The following is a 26,659-nucleotide window of genomic DNA, read 5'->3' as shown; positions in this document are numbered from 1 at the left end:
AATTATAAAATTGTAATTCAGGACTTCTATCCAGAACTGCACAGCCATTATTCCCTAAGAACAGGTGACAACACAAGCTAAACATACGAAGAACATAATCTGAAGAACAGGAAGAAATGAGTGTGGAGATTAGTTCCTATCATAAATATACTGCTGACCAAACTGAAAGTTCTGCACCTTCTTACATTTCTTTTTCCTTCCTCCAATCTCCTTGAAAACACACTTGGCTCAGAAAAGTCAGAAGCACAATATGCCAGATCTGCAGATCAAAGACTATATATATTTAAGCACTGTTGAGTGAGTGAGAAAACTCTGAAGAAACACTTCTATGTGTGTTTCTAGAGAGGTCAGAGTTACCATTAAAGGAGAAACTACATCAATAACAATGCATTTTAAAAATAATCTGAACATATCAGAGCAAGAATATAAAAGTCTAATTTACATTAAATCAATTCTTATACTAGAAAAAGACTTTAGCTTACTACATTCACAGCTTACTTTCAAATAGGCATCAAATGCAACTAACTCCACTGAACCAGTTTCACAGAACTATTAGAGAAGGATAAGCATTTACAGGCACATAAAATGCTCTTTCCAATACACATATTCAATAAACTCAAAAAAGCCATTAGAATTCAAAATGAAATATCCTAGTCATAAGTCAGAACATTTTCTTACTTTTATTTTACTGCTTCACCAGTTATATTCCCACTGAAACAATGCCTGGCCATTAACACAAATGCACAGTCATTGACTCATCCTCTGTTTCTTATGAATGGGATTTCTCACTGTCTGTTTAAGCTAGACAAGAGTAAGTACAGAATTTAGCAGAGATATCTAAGAGCACTTTAGTTTAAGCTATCTACCAGATCTACAGCACTGAAATAGATCTTTTAAACAACTTCTAAAACAAGGCCTTGAAGAACCCCACTAACAACTGGCCACCAGCCATTTACTGTAACCCCCTGGCAGTGACCATCAGTCAACTGCTTGTCCATTCCATTTTTTCGTCTAGTTGCATCCTTTGTTCAGAAGGCTATGAGAGAAACAGTTTTGACAACTTTACTGAAATCCAGAAATATTACACCAACTGGTTTTGTCTGGTCAGCTAGGCGGGTAACCTTATCATAAAAAGCAATTCAGTTTGTTAACAGGATCTTCCCCCCACAAACCCTAGCTGACTTAGCCAATGACTGCACTGCCTTTCAGAATTTCTCAGTAACTCACAGAATATTCTCCATAATTTTGCCAGGCCCTGAAGTGAGACTGACAGGCTTGTAATTGCTAATTTTCTTTCTTGATCTTCTTGAAAATTGAGTCAATGTTTGTCTGCTTCTACTTAACTGGCATTTCTCCAGATTCCCAAGACCATGAAAAATAACTGAAGGCTGATGTTATTTTTTTGAGACACATCTCTTTAAGAACCTGGGATGAATTAGGTCTCATAGATTTATGTGCATCCAGCTGAAGCAGCAAATCCAACACAAGGTCAGAGCTGACTGGGAGCTTATCATTAAGTCAGTCACAGTGCTCTAACTCAGGTCTCCAGGGGTTCCAGATGTTCACTGATGCCAAGACAGTGGCAAAGAAGGCTTTAAACATCCCTGCTTTATCTACATCCCTATTTGTAAGGTATCCATCCTCATCAAGTAATGAAACAGCATTATCTATGATCCTCCTTTTGCTGTTGATGCATTTTAGAAAGCCCTTTTAGTTGTTCCCATAGTTCTGGTCAGTGTTAACTCATATTGAGGTTTGGACATACAAATTTTCTTTCTACAATGGCAAACAGCATCTCTGTATTCCTCCCTGCCTTATTTCCATTGGCTGTACATTTTCCACTTAAGCTCCAGAAGATGACCTCTGCCCTGTCTGACTTCTGAGGTGTTGGAATTGTCTGTTACTGTTGTCTTAAAGAGGCAACACTTAAAAGAGACCGGCATTGATGGACCTGAATGCCTTCAAGAAGAGTTTCCAGCTGATCTTGCCAACTTGCTCCCTGAACAGCCAGAAGCCTGCACTCCCCATATCTAGGATTGAAGTTTTGGTGGCAGTTTTCCAATCAAAGATTTTAAACTTGACTACTTTATGGTCTCTGTGGCCAAGACAGCCACCAGCTACAGCTTCATTCAGAAGACCATTTTTGTAAACAAGTAACAAATCTAGGTGGGCCCCTTTCCTAGTCAGCTCCCTTAGAAGCTGTAGCAGGAAGTTATCATCAATGTGCTTTAGGAATCTCCTGGATCTGTTCGTAGCTGCTGCATGGTATTCCCAGTTAATACCTGGCAAGTTGAAATCATCCATAAGGACAAGGGCAGCTGATCTAGAGGTATCTCTCAGTTCCTTTAAAAAATCATTCACTGATGTCATGGTTGTCACTGCATGGCCTGCTCTCACAATAACAATCCACTTTATTTGGGTAAGGATAAAAGGATAAGCAGAGATTCTCAACTGTGTCATCACCAGAAGGGAGCTCTCTATAGTCCAGCCCCTTCCTCACACACAGCACTGCCTCCTGCCTTGCTTGCCCTGCCTATCCCTTCTGAAGATAGAAGAACTGCCCACTGTAACACACTAGTCACAGATCTCACTTATTCCTATGAGATCAAAGCCTGGGACAGAGCCAAGACTTCTAGCTCCCCTTGCTTTATTCCTCATGTTGCATGCTCTGCTGTAGAAACATTTTAGATGTGATTCAGTGTGCCCAGCACCTCAAGGAGCAGACTGAAGATTATCATTAGCATGCAGCCTCTCAAATATTGGTATGTAATTCCATAGTTTATCACTGGTGAACCTGGTTTTTCCCCTTTCTCCCTTTGAATCTAGCTTAAAGCAAGATAAATCAGCCCTGCTAACTCCAACAGAAAAAAAAATCTTTTCAAACCCTCTAAGAAAGGTACTTCCCTTCAGGTGCCATCAGGCCTGATGTTGTACAGGAAATCCCATAATCAAAAAACACAAAATTCTGCTGGTGACTCCAGCCTTGAAGCCATGTACTGATTAGGTGGGTCTGCCTGTTCTTTTTAATACTGTTCTCAGCTACTTGAAGGACAGAGGAAAACACTACTTGATGCTTTAACCAATTCCCCCTAGGCCCTAATGTCCTTTCTGATTGCTCCTGGACTTCTCTTTGCTACTTCATTCATCTATAGTGTTTTTACCTACTTTCCAAAGGAAAAAAAATAAAAGCTTGGCTTTATTACCCTTTCCGAAAGAAGCCTTTTTTGTATTATGTATGTCTGTGGCCCTCCAATTACATTCCAAACAAGCCATGGTCTTACATGCAAGCTTACATGAATATTATTAGATACAGACAACTTGAAATGCAGCAGTAAGAACACTGGAGTTCAGCTTTTAGATGGAACGCACTGCTGCATCTTCACCTTACTCTGACAAGCTATATATTTATATTTCTCTAGTGATATAGGCAGAACACAAATTATTAAGAATTTATTAAGTCTTGTAATGTTGACAATGTGGTTAAGTATTACTTGGTGACCCTGAATATTCTGGTTGCAGAGTAAACAGAATCTGCCATGCAGTTCTCAATTGTATGACTCACACTATCAAATACAAAAAAGTAGCTACACTCTGTCATAATTACATGCAGTAGCACAACTTTCCATGACAAAGTAATCTAATTTATCTAATACAGACAGTATGATCAGGAACCTCAAGCAGTATCAGATTAGCCAAAAAAATACTGCAAGAATCTAGGTATCTTCTTGGAAACCAATTTAAGAGTTTAATAATTCCATCCATCTGCAAGAAACTTTCTGAAAACATTTTAAGATCAAAATAACTCAGAAGCAAAAAGTTTGTTTCACAAGATTAATAAAATTTGAAGTTTAAATAAAGAATCTTTCAGATTTGTTTTCAGAACATTGATAATAGAACGTGAATTCCAAGTAATCCTCATTTTAGACAGTCTCCCTCAGAAGAGTATAATTTATAACAAGCACCTTATCAAACCTATGCAACCAAACTTCAATTAAAATTAAATGCTTTGTCCATAAGCCAAACACTAAGTTTTAAGGTTTGACAGTACTGCTGGGTAATGAGAATTCAAACCCCAGACTTATGCTCCAAGTCAAAATGTTTAAAAAGAAGCTATAAAACTACCTAATTGCTTATGTTCTCTAGTATCCTGCAGTAAAATGTATCCCACTGAGCTTTGAAACATTACTTTTTTAAACTGAAACTTTTTTTCCTTTAAGTGAAACAGCTTGACTATCACACTAAGATAACTATCTGATAAACTAATGAATGACATGTAATTTCTGTAAATTAGCAAGACCAGCCAATCAAATACCTTCTTTCCCAGCTAATATCAGGGCTTCAAACAGAATGGCAAAAACATTTCTCAAGAGCAAGGTAATTGTACTCATTCTTCTGCAGTACAATGCCTAACAGTCTTAGAAATAAACTTACCATGTAAGACAGGCCGATTGAAGAAGGCTAACTTTTACCTAGAGAGGTACAGCTTTTAATTAAGGTGAATGAACAGAAGTTAAAGTATTTTAATGCATACATTTACCTAGAAGTATGTAGTATAACTTCAACTTACTTACAGTATGAATACAATTATTTCTACGGACAGCTAAACCCATGGAATTCACAAGTACTGGGAACAGAAGTTCCTGCCACTGCCTGTAGACTGCTGCAGATACTTAACAGATTTTAAAATTGAGTATCAAACAAAACAAATAAAAACAAACTAAGAAGCCACCAAAACCCCAAACTACATGCTTAGGTTGTTCGAAACAAGTCAACACATGGCCTCAGCAGTTTGTGGAAATTACACCTCTTTAAGCAGATGATCTTTTTTTTTTAATTATTATTTATTTAAAAGATGTAAAGATGTCTTCCAGAAAAAAATAAAATGTATTAAACACGTCAAGTTAAATGTTCAAGTAACAATTTTTTTTTAATTAACTGCATATTTGCAAAGTAGTTTTTATAATTACCATTCTGAGAATACAACAATCAGCAAAATTAATTAGTAACATCTCTAACCTTTGTTGTCCGCAGCTATGAATCCAAGAATGTTTTCATGTCGTAGCATAACTGTTTGATAAATTTCTGCCTCTCGAAACCATGAGCGCTCTTCTCTTGAAGAGAAGATCTTCACAGCAACTTCTTCTCCTCTCCATTTCCCCCTCCATACTTCTCCAAAGCGACCCTTACCAATACTTTCTTGGAGTACTATAGTTCGTGCAATTGTTCTTTGCACAAGTAAAGGTAAACCTAAAAAGAAGATTTAACATTAAATTTAAACATCAAAGTAAGCACTTAGCATAAGAACTAATTACAGTAGTACCCATATTCCACTGAGGTATTTCTCCTAAAATGCACTAAGTTTCTTAAGATTTTGACAGCTTGCTTGGAACTTCTAACAAGCATACAGGTAGGATGTTGCCTGCAATCATAAGCCAACAATACAAAAATTGAAACATTATGCCACCAGCTGCCTCTACAGTCATTCAAAGGAAGGCACAGACTTTCTGTTTAGGAATTTGGGATAGGACACAGAGATGAACAACAGACAGTGACACGAGATGAAGCACAATTAAATGAAATACAGAACATGAAACAATCAGGAATAAGGGTGGTTTTTCTTTGTTAAGGATCTGCCCATAACTCTCTTGGCAAAGCCATTCAAGAGCATGTCTGCCACTAGTCCACTTGATTTCTTGCTAGACGAGACTTGATCAGTTTCTAAGTTAAAGTTAAAACATGCTTATCAGCAACACTGTCAAACATTCATGCTGATGCCCAAGTACACTAGCAGCCTGTTAGTACGCTCAAACACCTCTAACAACAGAAAACATCCTTGTAACATTTTCCCCATTTCAGAGGTCACTCTTGTGCACTTCACTAGCATTATACTTAAGAAAAACGCTTACATTCATGCACGTTTTACAGCTTCAGAACATCTACATGCTTTCAACTCACAGCACCTCATAACATGCTGCCATAAACTTACACAATAAACAAGAAGCATTGGTATCCCCCAGGCAGGGTGGGTTTTTAAGTCTCTTGTAACTAAAAGGCTTGTTGTAGAATTCTGCATTGATACTACATTACAGGATAAATCCATCAGCAAAGTTATCTGCTCACAATAAGGTCTTTTGATACTGGGTCATTTCACCTATATCAAACACCTGAATCTATTACTCCATAATCACTGTTCCAGTAGCTGACAGAACATATACATTTTCAATTTCCTTAAACTACTGAAAATAAATCACAACTAAAAGCCTGAATAATTACTTTCCCTCTGTTTCTGAACATTCTTTGCAAATAACAGTACTAAAAGATTATCTGGTCAACAGTATTACCATGCTTATGCCTCGGTCTTTGAGAAATGCAAATTAAAACGCTTCAGTGTACAGCGAGTCCCTTGAGAGTTTCAGATCTAAAGGTATTTCTTGCATGAGGTGCACTGATACTGTATGTACTTCTACATGCAGATAAAAGGGGGAAAAAACGCAGATACCAGAGATCTAAACATTTCACGTACAGCAATATTATTTGCAGAGGAAAAAAAAATAGAAGTTAAACTTCTGTTGTAAAATAGCTATCCTCGGGTCAATTATATCATCTGCTCAAACCGCTCAGTGCTTATCTATGAAGCCTGATCTGCCTTCTTCACAGAACTGCAGAAAAGGCTGAAAAATGACAGGACCAAACTCATTCCTGAAAATGTGAAATTTGACTCTACTGGCAAGAAGTTTCTTTCTTCACACTTACATATTACAACTACAAAATCCTTATACAAACTTGGAATACAAGCTGATTTTTTGTACTTGAAAATAGTGATGGTGTGTAATATTTTCTTCTACTATAGCTGCTTCCAAGAACTGTGTATCTTCAGTTTCCGATGCATTGCTTTCCTTGTGCCGTACTGTTATGAATACTTGTATAAAAGAAGATAGCACACCCAAGAATATCAGCTAACCTTGAAACAGATATTAAACTTTACATCTTCTAAAAAGGAGACAACAGTTTTACTTTACAAACCCTCAAATCACCATGTTAAGACAATCACAGAATCATTTAGGTTGAAAAAGACCTCTAAGACCATCAAGCTCAACTATTAAACTAGCACTGCCAAGTTTATCACTACACCATGTCCCCGAAGACCATGTTTTCAGTATCTCCAGGGATGGTGACGCAACTGCTTAGCAGCCTATTCCAAAGCTTCACAACCCACTCAGTGAAAAAAAAAAAAAGGTTTTCTGATATTCAAGCCAAACCTCCTCTGACAGAACTTGAAGCCATTTCCTCTTGCCCTATCATTTGTTGCATGGGACATTTATCCTCACCTTGCTACAACTTCATTTGAGACAGCTGTAGCAAGCAATAAAGTCTCACCTAAGTCTTCTTTTCTCTAGGGGAAAAAAACCTTTGTTCCCTCAGTTGCTCCTCTTAAGACTTGATCACTACACCCTTCACCAGCTTAGCAGTGTTGTTTTGAATACGCTCCAGCACCTCAATGTCTTTCTTGTAGTGAGAGACCCAAAACTGAACACAGTATTCCAGATGCAGTCTGGCCCCACCACAGCTGAGAACAGGGGGACAACTCCTTCCTAGCCATGCTGGCTGCACTGCTTCTGATACAAGCCAGGATGCCACATGGTCTTCATGGCCATTCAAGCACGCTGCTGGCACATGTTCAGCTGGTTGTCAGTCATCATGCCTTGGTCCTTTTCTGCAGGGCAGCTTTTCTGCCACTCCATACCACTGTATGGGGTCACCAGTTAGCCATCTTGAACCTCAGTCAGTTGGCATTGGCCCATCAGTCCAGCCTATCCAAGTCCCTCCACAGAGCCTTCCCACCCTTGTGCAGATCAACACTCCTATCTTAACTTTGTGTCACCTGCAAACTTGCTGAGGGTGCCCACAAACCCCTTATCATTAAGATACCACAGTACAACTGTATTTTTTTTTTTTTTAAGATTTATTTACTTGTATTTGTTGCAACTGCTTGTTCTTTCTCTATTGTTGATTGTCAGAAGGCTGGAATTCCTATTTATCCCAAGTCCATAAGAATTCATCACCGCACAGCAGCGTTTTTCAACTGAGCACTTTCCTCATTTTGGTTTACATGAAAGAGCTCTGTATCACCAATAACTTGAGCAACTACATTAATGTACACCAGACTGCCTGAGAAGTAGCTGCTGGAGAGGGCCTCAACAGGAGGAACGCCGCTCCCTAGAGCAGGTTGTTCACAGTCCCAAGAAACCTGGACTTGAACACTTGCAGGGATGGGGTATTCACAGTTTCTCTAGGCAATTTGTTCCAAAGCCTTGCCACACTCATAATGAAGAATTTCTCTGGAATATCTGACCTCAGCCTACCCTCTTTTACTTCAAAGCCGTTACCTCAGGTCTTGTTACTATGTTCCCTAGTAAAAAGTCCCTTCCCAGCTTCCCTGTAGGCCCCCTTCAGGTACTGGAAGCCTTCTCCTCCCAAGACTCAACAACACCAACTCTCTCAGCCTGTCTTCAAGTACAGATGCTGCAGATCTCTGACCATCTTCTTGGCCCTCCTCATGACTCGCTCTATCATGGTTTTGTTCATACTCTCAAACATTTTAACACAATGCTGAATTTACCTTGTAAGACTCTGCCTTAGACCACCTTTCCTAAAACCCCATGAACTAGTGAAGTCTCATTCTCTTCAAAACTCTACGAACTGTCAGTAAGTTTAAGTAACTTTACACCAAGTTCAACTGACTCAGCTTGACACTGACTTCATGATACTGTTTTTTAAATGCTTCAGGTTCCTGTTTAAACTCACCTACCAATAACAAAAGCTTCTCTATGGTTTTATACGATTCTATTTCCTTGCAAACAAGTTGCTTTGGGCACTTCTAAGTTGGAGAGTAATAGCTATGCATTCCTATCTATGTAACATGTCATTATTTCAGAGATTTATGTCATGATCTGAAAATCGCTCACAGCTCCAAAAGACTTTGAAATTCTTCCCTTAGATCCTTTCTGTTGAAGTCTTAGCTTCTACTTTAAGTGTTTTAGGAATTTCTTCCATCAACCCTCTGTTTTAGGTCTAGCATTATTGCCTTTAATAATAGTTTTATATTTATCACCACAGACAAGGGATCCTAATTCCCTTCATATCTGAGCTCATTTTTAGAATTCTGTATACTTTGATATGCTTCTTTTCAAAGAATACCACAATACAAGATTGAGGGAATCCTTTTTACTTGACTACCAGTGCTTTTGGTCCCTTTGCAGGATTTTAAGAGAACTTTTAGGCCAGCAGCCTGATCACTATCTTGGCCATGTTCTATGCTGATTAACTAGTGCTTTTATTCCTAAACTACTTCCATTAGGAACTCTGACTTTTCCTCCTTCAGCACCTCTGTGCACACTCCCAGTTTATTTCAAAGGTGAAAAGATTAAATTTCTAAGTGCATAATGAAAACCTAGATTAGAATACAGTTGTTGCAGGCATTTCAGGACACTGAAATTATCATTTAAGTACTGGAGCACAAAAGGATGATAATTTAGAAAGTGACTGACAAATTTGGGGACAAAATGATATGTCATGGAAAATACATATACTTCCAACAGCACAGGAAAAAAAAACCTTGAAACACTTCCCATTGTACTCCCATAACAAAAGTATAGAACTTAAAAACAACTGAACATTACAGAACAATAAGGCTAATACTTGAACAGCTTGAATAACAGCAGAATAACATGAATTTCACTGTGGCTAAAGTTGTACTGTGTATGGAAGTCAGGAAACGTCCAGTCTTGCTTTACAGAGAATATGATTTTGTCTTTCATGCATAGAAAGAATTAGTGAATGGTTTTCCTTAGCGGAAACTCAAACTCAACTTCATTTGCTGTTTTTCTTCCTCTGATGCAGTCAGCAGAGGCAATGCTCAAAAACATTAGGTCAGGATGTTCTGGGACTCTAGACCAGGCACGACTGTTCTGAAAACTAAACAATTCCACTGGCTTGATGTATTTAATGCTCCCACTATTTCCATTCCCCTCTCCCCTGCCCCTCAAAAAAAAAAAAAAAAAAACCCCAGGAAAACAAAACCAACCCCCTATTCCCCACTCCCCCAGAAATCACCCCCCCCCCCCCCAAAAAAAAGCAAAAAAAAAAACCAACCCACCCAACATTTGCAAATCAGGAAGGAATCAACCATCTGCTCAGGAGTAAGAATCCTGTAAGTTTATTCTAACTGGGACTCCCAGTTTTTAAAAAGCGTATTTTGAATGTGTACTTCCAGAGAACATCTTCAAACATGAAGAAAAAGCTCAGAATCACCAAAGGGAGACAAGCCAGAAGACAAATGATGGGATATTGCCAATAACAAACGGAAAAGTCCATAAGCAATCAAGTCTGAATTAACATAATCATAAATGTGATTTTCAATCTAAAGTTGTGTGGGAAAGTGGCCATGTAGAAAAGTAGATAAAATACTGTCATTATCTACAGAAGTTAGAAAAAACTGCCAATCAGACAGTACTTGGAAATTGTTGTTAAATGTATTTGTTTTAAAGGAATACCTTAAAGGCTTCGTCTCCTAGGCTTACTGAAGTGGTAGGAACTAGTACATTGCCAAAGATGACTTACACATAGTACATACAGATGCTCTCTAACTTCAAAATGACAATTTCTTTTTTATTTTCTTTAGAAAAATTCTGTATCTGTAGCTTTTTAACAGCACAATTTGTTGTGGCTTAACCCTGGTAAACAGATAAGGGCTGCACTTCTTAAGCTCTGCTCAGAAACAGACATAGTGTATTATCAATGCTGGTTTTAATCACAAAGCCAAAACACTACATCGTATAAGCTACTATGAAGACTAACTACAGCCCAGTCACAACGATCATGTAATTATGTCACAGTTTTTTGCATTTCACGAAATGTGAGTCTCAGATTCTCATTCTTTATTAAAACCCTTCTGTACACTCCTACAAGAACGAACATAACTGGAAGACCAAGTTCAGAAACTGCATTTATCAAATTGTACCCCAATATATTAGAAGTTTTATTAATCACTTCCATTACTTGAATTTAGTATTTGTTAGTAAATAAGAAAACTGATATACACCTGAACTGCTACAGCTCCAGCTCTCTTCTGAAATCAACCTACTCTGTCATGACCAAGTCACATTTGAATACTCAAAAAACTCTCAACTGAAACTTAATTTTTTACACAGTTACAATAACCACAATTAAAATAAGTAGCCTTTGGTCACATTTTCATCTATGTTCTGAACATGCGCAGTGAATTATGTTGATTTTATATTTATTTGACAGAGCAGTGGACTCTGAACAGTTTTACCAGCTACTGTCATTAGGAAAGAACTACAAACCAGGTTTTTAGTTTGTTTCTATTATATTTTTTTCCTACTTCTGTGGAACTGAAGGATTCAGACACTGATAATCAAATACAAAGATTTACTGGCAGAAAACAGCACCGTGAAAGTGCATACGTTTCAGCACATACATCTACTAGTAGAAGGAAGACTTCTATATAGTAGAAAGCTGATGAGAAGTTGCCATATATGTGATACCTCACTCCCACAGGATGTACGTAACTTCCCACGGACCAGAGATGAATTAACCTGTGCCATTGATTTGTGTGATGTATCATCCCATATCAATGCTTACTAAGCCATATATGACAGACCAATATAATCCTATGGGAAACTATGTCAGACTATAGCAAAAACTGCATGCAGTAAACAAGAGTACTACCTCATCCTCCCAGAGCAATACCTACTGAAGTCAGAATTAAAGAAAAAACAACAACAAAAAACCCACAAATGAATTATGAAGTCAAGGAATAGAAGTTCTTTGGACACAGTATGCAGTTATTTGTAACTGACATCTTTTCTGAGGGGAGAACTAGTTAAAATATTAACTCGCACATAGAACTCAATATTTGTCATATACTAATAGCTGTATGAACTTTTTAGTGTAAAGCTGGAAGAAATAATTCCACAAATTATTTCAGTAACACAGGAGATTGGAATTTAACAATGTTGCGCAGAACAAAATGTATATGATTGGACCCTTACTAACAGTTGTAAATATTTTTTTTTCTACAACAGAATGTACGATATTCCTATTCCATATTGGATTGAGGAAAAACAGTATCAGTAAGTCAGCATGATTTTATTTCACTTATTTCTTTGTATTGGAATCAGTTCTGATACCAGATGAATCTATAGGAACAGCAGCATATTTTCTAATACCTTTTCCAGTTACTTGTAAGTTTAAGTACATTTGACTTTTTTTTTAAAAAAATAAAGATTGCAAAGCTTTTACAAAACATTTTAACAAATTATTACAACAAGTATGACATTACCTGATCCAGAGCCTGAAGTTGTCATATCATAAATTAAATCCTTCAAAGTAGTTCCTTCAGATATAAAGGGACGATCCAATGAAGGATCTTCTTCACTTGGCACACGATGATGAATTACAGTACGGTTATGACAAAGATACAGAATCAGCATCAATGAAATGCAGACAAAGCAGACAGGTCCAGCAATAACAGCTGCCAGTTCCACAGGTCCTAGACTAGAAGCTGGTCTTCCTGGAGTAGGACCTGATGGTGAACAAGACAGTTTTACCATTTCCTTCTATGTAACATCATGAAATACATGAAGTTTATTTACTTAATGGTATTTGAATTACATTTCTTAAGAACCATTCTTCAAAAAGTTATTGCACAAAAAAAGTATTACAGGAGACAAAAGTAACTATTTCAAAGAATACCCAGAATTGGAAGGGATCCACAAGGATCTTCAAGCCCAACTCACGGCTCCTACACATGACCACCCAAAATTGAAACCCTACATGTGAAAGCATTGTCCAAACACTTAGTGAATTTCAGCTTGCTTGGTGTTGAGACTACTGCACTGTGAGTGAGCCTGTTCCAGTGCCTGATCGTCTTGCATATTCAGTTTATATTTACCTTGCACAGAAGCTGTGAAACTAGCCCTACCGTTCCTACCCAGAATAGAAATGTCTTATTCCAAAACTCTCGAAATTTTATATGCAGAATCTAAGGTATAGTTCAGACCCTCAAGTTCATCAGCAACTTCAAAACTAGAATTCTTTCAGAATTTTCCATTGTTAAAAATAGATTAGAAAACAAATACATCAAAAACTATTACCTGGTGTTGGAATTGGAAGTTCTATTTTATTGCAGTGGTCTCTGTCACAGCAATGAGGCAAAGTAGTAACTCCATCTCTGAAGGATGGTGCACAAATAAATGGCCTGTCTCGAGGAATCAGATCAATTTCTGCTATACACATGCTATTGCGTATGACTCTATCTGCAGTCCGTGTTACAGAGGTAAAACAAAGCCCATCTGTCACACAGGTAAAGTTGTCCTTTGTGCATAGATGGCAGTAACATTGTAATGCTGTATTGAGGAAACAAACAAACAAACAAACGTTAGCCTTGGCACCCATTCTGAATCACAAAGCAACTCCAACTACAGAAGAAACTTAACTCTGAAGGAAAATGTTACAAGGTCTTTTAGTGGGACAACAGAATCAGGAGATACGCATATGAAAAACTGTATAAGGAGAGATGACTTTGACAACTATGGAGGTACTCTGCCATGCAAGATGTTTCTCCAGGTAGAGAAATCCTGTTAGTTTCCCATTCTAAAGTTAGGTATATCTTATAACACTATCTTCTGAAGATAACAGCGTAAGTGCTCTTTTCCAAAACCAATACAAACAATGCCTTTTGTTTTTGTTCTAATAGCCAAGGGCACAGTTTTAGTAATCAAAAAATAGGACACTGCTGGCTAACTAAGTAGATTAATACTTTACACTTTACATTATAGCTTTATTTTTTTGCTGAGGAAAGGACATATAAATGCTTAATCCTCATTAAAATGAACAACAAAGCCCAAATCCTAAACAACCCCCAAACTACCTAGGAACACATCCTTTCACACAAGCAGAATGTGACTTAAGACTTTTTTTCTTGTGAAAATGCAAGAAAACAATGCCTTAATATACTCAGGTTTACTACAGCTATCAGCTGAACTAGTAATTTGAGGGCAGGGACAATACAGCAGACTAATCACATACAGGAAGACGTAAAGATCTGGTTTCATTCTTCAAATTGAAAAATTTCCTGGGAATTCCGTTACTACAAACTTTTCTCCACTCCTTCCCATTTATACAGTGCCAAAGCCAGAAAACAGTGCAACAAAAATAAAGATATCAATACACTGACCCTACTTGTTCATCTGAGTAGAGGAAAAGCTGCATGATGGCCCTGAAACAGAAGTGAGAATATGCTATTGTAGAAATGAAAAAAACTTACTTCTCAACTACAGCTAGTACAGAAACTGTGACTGCACGTAAAGACCAAAATGCAAAGACTTGGACAAATACCATATAATCAACGACCAACTCAAAAAATGCAACGAACCATAAACAAGTCTTTTTAAAGGGTACAAAATCTCACACCGAATGGATATTAAGGGGAGTAGAGCAGAAGATGCCCTGAAACACCATACTCGTTTTTTCACTGAAACACTGGTTTCTTCACTGAGTTTAAAATAACCACTGCCCCAACTGTCCTGGATTTTCCATCTTTCCCTATTCTTGGACAACACTGACCAGCTAAAAGATGATATGAAAAGACAATCTGATCTCAAAAGTACATTCTTTCTCAAATTCTTGACTCTAAGTTGTACCCCTTCTCTGACATCTTCTGACTGCATGATTTTCAACCAAACCAAGATGCAATCCTTTCCATCCTCAAAGAAATAAGGAAATTCTTACTGCTCAGAGTTCAACTACAAAACATTTACCAAAGGCACAACAACAGGATAACTTGAACTTGAACTACACTTCAGCAAATTATTTTTAAATCCACTGATTTCTACAACGTTCACAGATTAGTATTTCCTTCTTTTCCATGAAGTTTCCAGAACATAACTTTAAAAACAAAGAACCAAAAACTTGCAGGCCTTTATCTGACTTGCTTCATCCAACACTTTTTCTAATTAAGCAGTCCTCCTGGATCATCATAACTGCAGGTGCATCTGAATGCCTACAGTAACAGACTTTCAGTGACTTGTTTATTTACATGTCATGGTACAAAGGATAAGTTACATGAAGTGAAAAAACAGACATTATGTTTACTCATCTCCCTGATCATACACAACTTTAAAAGATACACTAATCCCACTCATACTAAATAAAGGTTTAATAAGTGGCTTACCCACCTTTCCTTTGTTACAGTTCCCAGTGCAATTTTATTCAACAATTTATACCTCTGTCCTAGTTTGACCCCATTATCTGTTAGTCTGTTACCAAGACAAGCATACTGCCCACAAAAACTAAATGGTTTCCTACACAAGTAAGTCCTTACGTTGTACTGAAGCTACACTACCCATTCCCTTTTTTAAAAGGGGAAAATAACACCTAACGAGGAACAGGCAAGCTTCTGGGAATATGGCTTTTACTGGTCTATTGTGGACATATTCTTAGGGGAAACAAAAACAAAACCAAAAAGAAGTGTCAGCCACCTTCCTTCTTTAGCCGTTTAAAATTCTTAATGCCTTACAACTTAACTGTATAATAGTGGATTTTTTTTTTTTTTTTTACACTAACAGGAAAACCAAATTAGGTATCATTAGCAACAATCTATGTTAAGTGTAGAGAAAAGAACTGCAGTATCCATGCCCACATCTCACCTTCTTCCAGTTATCTGTACTCAAAGAACATGTGTATGGATGCATGAATCACAGAATTGAAGGGTTTGAAGAGACCTCCAGAGAACATTGAGTCCAGCCCCCCTGCACAGCAGGCCCCTCCAGAGGAGAATCCACAACCTCCTAACACCCTGTAGATGAGATTTAACACTAATGGGACAAGAAAGACTTGCCAGTGACTGGCTTATCAGAATGATTTAATTGAAGGCAAGTGTTTTCACCTGTACTTTCAATCTCTAGGAAAAAAAATGAATTCACCCTGCTATCATCTTGGAGAGAAGTTTTTGCCTCATCTTCAAGTATTCATTTTTTTTTCCCCCTGACAAAAGCACTTAAAAACAAAAACAATCTAGTCAGACTGCCACTTAAACATCCACATACGTAGATTGCTCCAGAAGTGGTACATCCTATTTATTTCCATGGAAACTACAACACAGAGCACAATAATGCTATTTGACAGCATTTCATAGGTGAGAGTTTGCTCTATTTTTCAACACAGTCGCTACCATTAGCTACGCATTTCAACAAATGATGAACAAGAGTCTGCGTGCCACACTTGTAAAAATCTGCACCAGCAGAAGTGACTCACTGTCACCACTGCTGAATTGCACCACCCACCGCCTCACTGTGCTCACATCCATTTTTTGGTCTCCATGAACACCCAGTAAACATCTATGAACGTCAAAGGATGCAATGTTTATCAGCACATAGGAATTCAATTACCTCTGCTTCAACTGGACCTCCGTATCAGATGCATTTTGTCAGACTGCCCCTCTACTGCTCTCTGTTGCACAGCAACAAAACGTAACAGAATACTGGCGGAAAGACTCCACCTCAACTACCATACATTTGCCAGTTATTAACAATATGCAATTTTATTATGTAAAAGTTATTTGCAACAGTGTGTGGATGCAACAATTAGCACAAAGCCCACAGTGCAAATACAATGAGTTGGGAACATAAATAAGACAGAAACTACATAGCTTGTCAGGAGCAGCTCCGTTATTTATACTATATACAAAACGTGACCAGAAGAGAAGTGAATAGGCTATACTTAAGTTGGAAGAGTTTTTTCAAGTATGTGTTGTGTTCTCAAAAGTAACGAAATCACATTAAGTCTTTTTTTCCAAGTTACATAAAAGCCTATGAATCACTGTGTACTATTCGTTCATGTCTGGATGAAATAGTTCTGCAGGACAGTTCAGCACATATTACCTTTTTTTGGAAATAGCCAAATAATTTTGTCAGGATGGTATCTCTGATAAAAGCAGATTTTATTCGTGATTGCGATGGCGGGCGCCCCACAAGCAGGAACACCCCAAACGACTCAATGACAGATTTTCTACCTTGTTTCCCCCTTTGCCTATCCCCCTCCCCTGCTTCCCCATTGGCTGGGTACTCCAGGTTCACAATTTTATCAAAGGTTTACATTTGTTAATTCGTGTGTTATCTGGTGTCAGTCAGTAGCCATCCTGTTGTCTCCAAGATGTCTCAGTCCTATTGATATGGTGATTTTCTTCAAAGAGCACCGGGAGCGGGAGGAATGCCAGGCCTTCCCCATGTCTCTTCAGGCGCTTCCTTGGGCATGTCATGACTTGTTCTCTGGTTTGATAAATCTCGTGCAGGATAGTTTTACAGTGTGTATGACAAAATATACATATATACACCTACATACTGAGCGCGCATTCCTGGGAAAGGTTCATCTAGAGGATAAGTGATGCAAACTATCAGAGACCTCCCCAGGTAAAGTAGAAAGATTCCCAAAAGGAACTATGGCAAGCAGAAACCATGAGATTAAAAAAAAAAATCTTATCTAATTCTATCTAATGCAGAAACAACATTTGATTCCCACACCTTCAACCAAAGAACTTTTGTTGAAATTCACATGCTCTTTCAAACGATGCTAACAAAGCATTAAGAAGTAGATAAAACTTGTGCCTTTACTTTTTAGAATACCTCACATTTCAATGTCAGTGATCAACAGTTCTACGGTATTAATAGTTTTCTCAAATCTCTTACAGTAATTTCAGAAAGTCAATTCAGTAGTCATGACTTCAGGCCTCAAGAGCAGCATTATGCTGAACAAGAAACTCCAGATCATTCCTTTGTCATAACTTCGTCCATAGAAAATACAAGTGACATCTTGTAAAACCAACAACAACGCAAATGCTAAGAAGAGAAAGTGTACCACCAGAAGGAAAAAAAAAAAGAATCAGCACTGTGGTTCCATAAGTTGTAACGCTTGTGTGGAGAAAGGAGCAAGGCTATGGTATATCACAGACAACAAAAGATCTTGTGGGAGACAACCAAGTGAGTAGTGGTGTTTACTGGCAGCTTCTTCCCCTCTCCAAATAAATTTTGTCTGCCTCAAGCGAAAATGTAACCCAGACAGGTGGTGTCAGATTCCTACACTCTCATTCATACACTTCCCTCAAACAATACATTTGACTTATCTCTGAACTCTCTCAAGCTGAAGATACAAAACTGTTTAGGTACAATATCTGAAATAGAGCTAAGACATTTTTCAACCACGATACTTCAGGACGTCTGCAAAGCTATTATTCTCACAAAGGCACTAATCAAGTTAAATGCTGTAAGGTGACAGCACTGGTTATCAAGTTATCACGACAGCTTTTACATAAATTTCAGCCATTGTTAAGCAAAGCTTTCAAAGAAAACAACAGTTCTTGGCAACCAGTGATGCACTCAAGCAAGCAAACTACTTCACTGAGGCACTACCTGTAACTTGCAGGTAAGAATAAAACCTTGCAAAAAGCCCGGCTTCAATGAAGCAGTATTCTGCTCTCTATAGTGCAGGGGAAAAACGGTAATAGCTGTAAAACAACTCATCCATTCATCCCCTCTTACAGCAAATTGTGTAAAAAGTGTTTTGGTTATCTTTCATAGATAAGCATAGTTTAGGAAAAAAAAAAAATCAAAGGAAGTTTCAATTTAAACCTGTCTTTACCTTTTAGTTTTACTAACTTTATAAAGAAGAAAACTTTCACTTGTACTTTTAAGTATACTTAAGTGTACAAGTCAGATTTGTATTCTTATTTGCATTAAGGACTAATTGTGTGAATGCAAGTTTGCAGCAGAACTGCTGCAGAATTTCTGAAAGATTATAGACAACTTTGGCTCACACAGTTGATTCATGTTCTCACAGGCTGCCCTACAGATTAGGGCTATCTGAACAGTAGCTCAACTACCCATTGTGATTCACTACGTGTCTGATCTTCATGTAGACAATATGAAAGTATTCACCTGCACAACAACACCAGCACACTGCAAAACAAAAGCATCAGAAAACGCTCACCTTATGTCAAGGTAAGACATGATTTGCCTACTGTTACTCAGCATTCTCATATCATGCTTCTTTGCCAACTTAGACCATGGTGAGCAAACAAATTTATCCCTTTAGTAGCAGGAGAAGACTTGCGTATGAGCTCTGGATAAAGAGCACTGGAGCTTCTACTGCCTTGAATAGGACTGACATCTTTTCCCATTACCTCTTGATTTTTTAAGCAACAGAATCAAAACACAGAGAACAAACACTGCCACTTCTAATCTTCGGGTTTTGTTTGGAAATTACCTTATTTTCACGTGATTAATGAGAACTCCTGACAGATTAGAAGCATTAAAATGGAAAAGAACGGCTCAGAACTCAAATCGTTCAGAACTCAAATCAAGTTAAAATGTCATTCATCTAGACTGGATGCGTTACACACAAAAGTTACCAATTACTGAAGCCTGCTGCACCTTTTCAAGTACACAAGAAAATAAAACAATGGGTAACTCAAGCTTACTTCACTGTTTCTATACTGAAGATTCTCCACCTTCTTTAGTACGAATAGTGACAATGCAGCGTTTTAGTTTAGCAAACCGCTTTGCTTTAAGAAATACTTGCTTTACTGTGTAAGCACCACCTTAAAGTGAGTTGTGAACAGCATGCAGAAACCCCAGACGTCTTTAAGCTTGAGTGAAGTCGTGGTGCTTCTTCCCTTCCTCTTTAAAACCCAAAGCAAAATACAACTCATCATATGATTCGTTAGAATTCAGGAACTGACTGTAAAACACACATTTTGTGCATGTGTTAACGTCGTCTAATCACAGAGTCAACTGGAGCCTAAACCAATTAGAGCCAGGTGTTGTTGTGCATCACATTAGGATACGTACAGAACTGCTATCCAAGGAACAAAATATGTTCTTCCACTGTTTTCGTTTAGAAAGCGCATCCCTTTCCTTTCTGATATCAACTCCCGTTTAGTGCACGAGCTCAGCCACAGCACAGCTCTCCCCCTAGAGACCACAGGGGCAGAAGAAAGGCCGAGGGAATAAAACCGTCTCACCACACAACAGTCACTGAACACTACTTTTCCTCAGGTTTTAATACTCAAAAAGCAAACAGCGCTGACCGTACCGAAAGCTCGCTGCCTACACAGCGCAACACAGACGTGAGAGCAGACACCGCTGCGTCACGCAGCGCAGCGGACACCGACGCGGTCCCGTCCCCGCCGGACACGAAGCTGCGGCCCTGGGGCTCGTGCCCCGACTCTACTGGCCACGCTGCCCACCAGCGCCCTCAGGACGCCGACAGGACCCTCAGATCGCAGCGGCGCTTCCCGTCCGATGACGACGGCGGCACCCGCGGCAGCAGACAAGTTTTCCGACGAGACCTCCTCTGCGGAGGAAGGTTCCTCCGGGCTGCTCTGCTCAAGCCGCCGACGCGAGGAGCGCTCCATCACGTAGAACCCAGAACCGCAGCGTCTCCGTGGGGGACTCGTGCCCCCAAGGAGCGGCCGGGAGCAGGCTGCGGTCTGCCGGCACGGCGAGTCGCCGCGGGCAGCCGCCGGCGGAGCCCCTGAGGGGCCGGGTCCAGGCAGAACGGCGGCGGGCGCCTCGCGACACAGCACCCGCCCCGCGCCGCCGCCGCCGCCCCTCCCTTGGATCCGACACCGCGTTCGGTCAACAAAGGGACGAGCAGGGCGCGGGCCCCGCAGGGCTCGGACACCGGGGAAGGCTGCGACTCCGCCCTAGCCGGCCCCTCCGCCATGTTGTTGAAAGGAACCGACGTGGACCTGCAGGCTGCCGCCTCCGCCGCCACTCTCCTCCCCCCGCCCCAGGCGCCGATCGCTCGCTTTCCCCTCCCCCCCGTTCCCCGTAGGCACGCACGCACGCACTCGCTTACCGGCCGCCCTGGGCAGCAGGACCGCGGCTACCAGCAGGCGCAGCAGGGCCCGGAGCCGCCGAGTGCCCCGTAACGCCATAGTCCGGTCCTGAACCCGCAGACCCAGTGCGCGCACTCCCGCGCGAGAAATCCTCCCCGCGCCCCCTTCGCCGCTCCTCCCCCCCTCCCGCCGGAGAGAGAAACATCAACGCACTCGCGCCTCCCCCCTCACGCCGCTAGCGTAACTGCTGCGGGGGCGCTGCCTGATTGGCCGCCCTGCCCCGCTCCCCGTCCGCCCCGCCCTCGCGGCAGCTGCAGGGTGCCCCAACAACAACAGGCGGCTGAGCGCGGCGGCCTGAGGTTCGCGGCCGGGTTGAGTTGCTCGCCGCGGGGCCAGCAGGGTGGGAGCCGGGAGCCGCTGTCGCTCGCTCTCTCGGCCGCCCTTCGGAGAGAACTCCCGGCGGGAAGCGAGCCGCCATCGGCAGCACGGCGCAGCGCGATGAGCTGAGCCGCTTTCCGCACACGCGGAGCCTCGAGCAGCTCCCTGCTCGGGAATCGTCGCCTTTCTGAAAGGGAGCAGCTGGGAAGCCTCCGGGCGTGCGGCTGAGGCGCTGTCCCGGCTCAGCGGGAATCATCGCCGTGGAGAGGGCTCCTGGCCGTGGCTTGCGGGAAGTGGAGGAGCCGTGGTGGCGTTGACTCCGTCAGAAGGAGATGTGTGTGGGAGTTGAGCAGCTCTCGGGTTGTTATTAGGAGAGTGGAAAAAAACAAACAAACAAACAAACAAAAAAACCCAGCACCTGAGGGATTCCTCTTCGGAAACTGCGGGTGGGACGTGAACTGGGAGAGGCCCTACTGCTTTCTCGCCGTGATGCTTTTCTCTGACCAGCGTTATTCAGACGGGTGCAGACGTAGCAGTCAAACACTTGACGGTCCACTCACCTGGCATACCTACGAGACAGCTTTGCGTTTGTGCTACTAGTTCTGCAGCCTGTTAGCAATTCAGAAGGAAAGGATGGGTCTTCCTGAAGGACGGAGTCATAGCGTAGAGCCTGCACACGTTGTTTCTTTGTGGAGACAAAACAGCACTGGTCCCGTTGTGCAGCTCCGTTGTTATTTCACAGCCCGTTCACTCACCCCGTGTAAGTGCAGGAATTATTTGGGAGTCAGAAGCGAACTTGCATGATCCAACAAGCTGACCGAAATTCTAGTTTAAAGCTGTGGCAGCTAGGATCTGCCTGAGATCGTTGCTTTTATCCCCAGCTTCATTAGTTTTTCTGTGGTGGGAAAGAAGACAGGCCCTCTTCGCCCCCCCCTTCTGATCACATAACCCCTGTCTCGGTGGTTACCAGCTCCCTCTGGCAATTTCCCTGCCTCCTCGGTGCCCTGGCTCCTATACCTGGCTTTTGTGTTCAGATCCTGAATCAATGCAAAGTCTCACAATTCAATATAAGTTTTTATACTACTTTTGTTGCTAGGCTTACTTGCTGTGTAACGTAGGACAAGCCAATACAGGTCACAGGTGCTTTTTGATTTGCTTCCTGTAGTCTCTGTTTTTGACAAATTTTTGCAAGCTTTATGTACTACTCTGACAGATGATGACTTCCCAGTTCAGTGTTCTGGACAAAAGCTTACACACTCTTCAGAACTACACTCAATTCTATGTCACAGCAATCTGCTTTCTCCTGCCTGTTTGCAGTTTTTCTGCTAACACATCCATTGTAAAAAGTCTTGTTTCTCCTGCAATACACTTCATCTGGATAAAAATTCTGATAATGTAATGGTTCCAAATGAACTAAGTATTTGTTAATTCAGTCTTTTTCACTTTCTTTCCTAGCAGTGATCAGTGTTATGTACAAACAGAACCTAGTTAATTTTTCTCTCGCAAATACTGTTTCAGTGACAGTATTCTTTGTGACAGATGTTAGACTGAACATCTGGATTCAATACAAATGCATGTAGTAAGGAGCTACTGAAGTTGACATCACCAGGCAAGCATGTTCTTAGTTATCCATATATAGAAATGTGCATGGGATTAATCCTAGTAATATGCTAGCAGCAGTAAGAAATACTGAGGCATCTTTTGAAATCATAAAATGGTAAAACTATTGCTTAAGGAAATTATATTGTACTTGGAAAAAAAAAAAGCACCCACTATTTGCTTTGTTATTTGCTTTGTTACCACAGGCCATCTGAATTATGGGTGGACGACAGAAAATCTCTCTAAAGGAAAGCAGAGAACAAGAAACAATGAGTAAGTGAAGGATTTCTTTCAGGGCTCCCAGATCAGTCTTAGGGGAAACAATGAATTAGCATCCTGAGCAGTGTTTGGCTAAGTCAGTAACTTGCCACTGACAGCTCACCAAGATGGTTTCATGTCACTTTCAAGTGATGAACACTGCCAGCACAAATTATTTTCAACAGGCTTTACTGTTCTTTCATAACATGCGCTGTGTAAAGACCTACACCCATGAAATACCTACAGTTAAGTCACACTCTGTCCTGATTCTTAGCTAACCAGCTGTAACCTTGGGTACCATGTCAGACAGAAGAGCCAGAGTAAGTAAGCTCGGGTCTGAAGCAGCAACTACAAAGCTACCTAAATTTAATTTGTGGATATAGAGTCTCCCCTTTTCCTGACAAGGGGCTCTTGGCCTTAGAAGAGTTCTGGTAGAGAATTAGATCTTGTTCATGTGGGAAGGTCACTGACCATGAAGGCCAGTCCCCTTTTTTCCTGTTAAATTGATCCTTGTGTTCTTCTGTCATCTTTCTTCCACTATTACTTCTGCACTCAATTATCCTTCTACATTATTTTTGTGTTCTGATTCCTTTGTATGAGCATCACTGCTTCTAGTGCGATCAAGGTGGTCTAGGTAGGACGTTTTTGCTGTACAAGATGGAACAGTTAGAAAAAAAAAAAGCAAAACACAGATGAAAGCTTGAGAACATTTAAATTATCAGGATGGCTCTGTTGGGATTGATCTGTTTAGATCATCCAAAGTTGTTAAGCCTATTTTTAAGAATGCTTGCTTACTGAATTGAGTAAATCAGGTTGTTATACAGGGAATATCTGCAAATTAAACACAGGATTATTATTTTTTTTTTGTCTCTACTAGTATGTGGTATTTAGACACATTACACAAAACAAACAGCACCCAGGGAGATAGTACTAGTTTCATTTCTGTCAAGAGTTATTAAGGTGGAAAGTGAAATACTTGAGGTTATATGAAAGGTTCTGTAATGCAAAAAAAAAAAAAAAAAAAAGCAAAACACTTAAGGATCTACATAGAACATTAAAGTATGACTAGTTCTGAAAAGGGACAAATAATAGAAAATTGTACAAAAATTGTTCTATGAAGTGATCTATGATTAAATTCAGTGGGTACACACGTTAACATGCTACCTGGTCCAGCAGGTGCTGGAATAAAGGACATGGGCAAATATGTTGCCCTGTTTGTTAGTGTCGTACATCTTGGTACCAGTTAGCAGTTGTATGGGAGGACCATAACAGGACCCTTTATTTCTCACAGATCTGAAACTTAAAGCTATGTGAATAGCCACTCCTTGCCCCAGACAAGGTGCCTATCACTGGTAAACGAGATGAGAATAACAGGATGGTGCAATGCCTCTGCACAGGGAAATGAGATGGCTTTAAGAGGATCTCCCTTTGTTTCTTATATGAATGAGATGTGAACGTGTACATTACCTAAATGGCTATTTGCAAGAGGGTTTTATGTTAAGTCTGGCAAAAATGCATAAAGAGGTATTGCTGTTTGTCCCATGAATATCAGACAAGTATGTCCCATATTTCCACTGCAGGCTTTTTTTTTTTGGGTGAGAACTCCAGTTAGCCCTGAAGCCAGGCACTATGGTTAAGTACATGTTAGTGTAATTAAACCTTTGTGTTCCCAGAGAAGTAATGATTGGAACATATTGTCCCCAACTACATACCGCAATTCCAGTGACATGAGCCAGAACTATGCCAGGGAATAATTCAGTAATCAGTAATGCCATTTGTACTAATGCTTGTACCCTGGCTCTGATAATTTTCTAATGTAAATGTAGCCTCAGAGATTGAACTAGCTTCAGTTAAGACCTTGTAGCCTGAAAAGTTAAATTACCTAACTACAGCAGAGCTAAACATCAATGAACTATTTTTCTGAGGTTTACATGATTAACACGGCAGGTATCCTCGTGAATGTTTGGAGACAAAGAAGGCTGAACAAAACTACTGTGAGGTGGTAGCAGTACCAACCAGTGGAGAAACACAGTTGTATACTGGTGCTGTTCTTATGAATACACTTGTTGTTTTGAAGAGCAGGATACAGAACACCATTCCTGAAGAAGTATTATTGTCACCATCTTGGCTTGAATTGAATTTGCTTGTGATCTCATGTCCTTCTTCCAAGGTCAGGCAGGGCTATCACCTTCTTTTCTGTGAAATCATCACTAGTTCTGGTCCTGAGACCAGATTAAGAGAACAGATTATAATATTACTCCTGATCAATGCTAAGGTATGATGATGAACTCACTTCTCACATAGAAATTCCCACAGCTTGTGCTGTCTATTATGTGCACTGAGCTTGAAAAAGATACAGTACACTGCAAGAGCATACAGGACGGTTCATTTCTTTGTAAGGGAAAGAGGAGGAGTTGTTTCTTGTTGGACCTCTCTAAATTCCTTACTAAGCTACTTCAGCAAAAAACCTACAAATTGAAGTTGGTCTTCAGTGTTTATTTGGGTGCTGTGGAAAATAGGATGCAGCAGATGCACATGAAAGGTGGAACCCTTATGTGCAGCATGCTGTACCACTGCAGCTGACAACTCTGAAAGGTGTTGAGCTTTTCTATGGAGGAACAACAGCAGCTTTAAATAAAAATAAATGGTTGGAGAAGAACAAGTGAAGAAAAAGGACAATCACAAGATAGGAGAAAGGACAAATGAAAAAAAGCCTCATTCAATTTCTCTCCTGCCCATAGAGGATGAAGATGTGTTCTGACTTACAGTCTTCTCTCCTTCTGGGCAAAGATTAGTACAGCCAGAGCTGAACCATCCACTTTGGGTACACTTTCGAGTTAGGCTGTGTACACATGACCATGACCATTACTTAAGAGTAGAACAGGCTTTGGTTTGTTTTTAATTACAAATAAAATGGAAGAGGATCTGGCAAGTAGAAGGTCAGAACCACTGGTAACAGTGGAAGCTGCACTAAGTTACAGAATAGACCTTTTAAGTGAACCCTCAGACAGGTTAACAAAGGGGGACTAAACTCAGATAAAATCTGAGTTGGAAAATAGTTGCTCATCTGGAAATATATCTGTCACTAGCCAGTTACTGCTGAAGCATTATGGACAGGCACCAGAGAGGAACTGTTGTAACATAGGCTCTAACTAGATATCTGACCATCAAATAACAGCCAAACCCTGAACAGATTTTTTTTTTTTTTATCATCTAATTCCTTTAAAATCTAGGAGACAGGTTCCCTTCTCTGGGCAGACAGGAGAAAAAAGCAAAAATTGGAAGACTACCTAAACCTAGGTACAGAAGCAGAGTATCTGCAGAATCCTGGAAGAAGAGCACACTGCAGCACATTCTTTTTTTTCCCCCACTTGAACACACAGCTCAAAAAGCAAAAACACATGCTCTTTGACTGCATCTAGGCTATTTTTGTTAATTGTCAATCCTTTGAAATGTATGTGTTGCACTTCAGAAACTCACAGCTTTGGCAAGCATGTTGTAGCAATC

At 40.3% G+C, this 26,659-nt stretch overlaps 1 protein-coding gene and 1 long non-coding RNA gene across 4 annotated transcripts in view; one reads left to right on the top strand and one right to left on the bottom strand.

Moving 5' to 3' along the window:
* Nucleotides 1-21,132, bottom strand: part of TGFBR1 (transforming growth factor beta receptor 1) — a 36,554-nt gene extending 15,422 nt beyond the window's left edge. Inside the window, exons 1-5 of one of the 3 annotated variants that reach the window (XM_046917260.1) lie at nucleotides 20,938-21,132; nucleotides 14,261-14,302; nucleotides 13,179-13,430; nucleotides 12,365-12,607; nucleotides 5,017-5,247 (exon numbers count right to left, since the gene is read on the bottom strand). In XM_046917260.1, coding sequence (XP_046773216.1) covers nucleotides 5,017-5,247; nucleotides 12,365-12,607; nucleotides 13,179-13,320 — 616 coding nt within the window. In that variant the 5' untranslated portion in view covers nucleotides 13,321-13,430; nucleotides 14,261-14,302; nucleotides 20,938-21,132. Of the gene's footprint in view, nucleotides 1-5,016; nucleotides 5,248-12,364; nucleotides 12,608-13,178; nucleotides 13,431-14,260; nucleotides 14,303-20,169; nucleotides 20,631-20,937 lie in introns of those variants that run through there. The other 2 variants (NM_204246.2, XM_046917261.1) reach the window with 2 other exon arrangements.
* Nucleotides 21,133-21,226: 94 nt separating this feature from the next.
* On the top strand, nucleotides 21,227-24,194 carry LOC112531752. The gene is made up of 2 exons (XR_003073688.3): nucleotides 21,227-22,055; nucleotides 23,101-24,194. It is a non-coding gene; the product is annotated as an uncharacterized LOC112531752 (long non-coding RNA).
* Nucleotides 24,195-26,659: the final 2,465 nt, after the last annotated feature.

Source organism: Gallus gallus, chromosome 2 (assembly GCF_016699485.2).
Source record: "Gallus gallus isolate bGalGal1 chromosome 2, bGalGal1.mat.broiler.GRCg7b, whole genome shotgun sequence".
Lineage (NCBI taxonomy): Eukaryota > Metazoa > Chordata > Aves > Galliformes > Phasianidae > Gallus > Gallus gallus.
The sequence above is the reverse complement of the archived record's forward strand: the minus strand, read 5'-3'. Positions and strand labels throughout refer to the sequence as shown.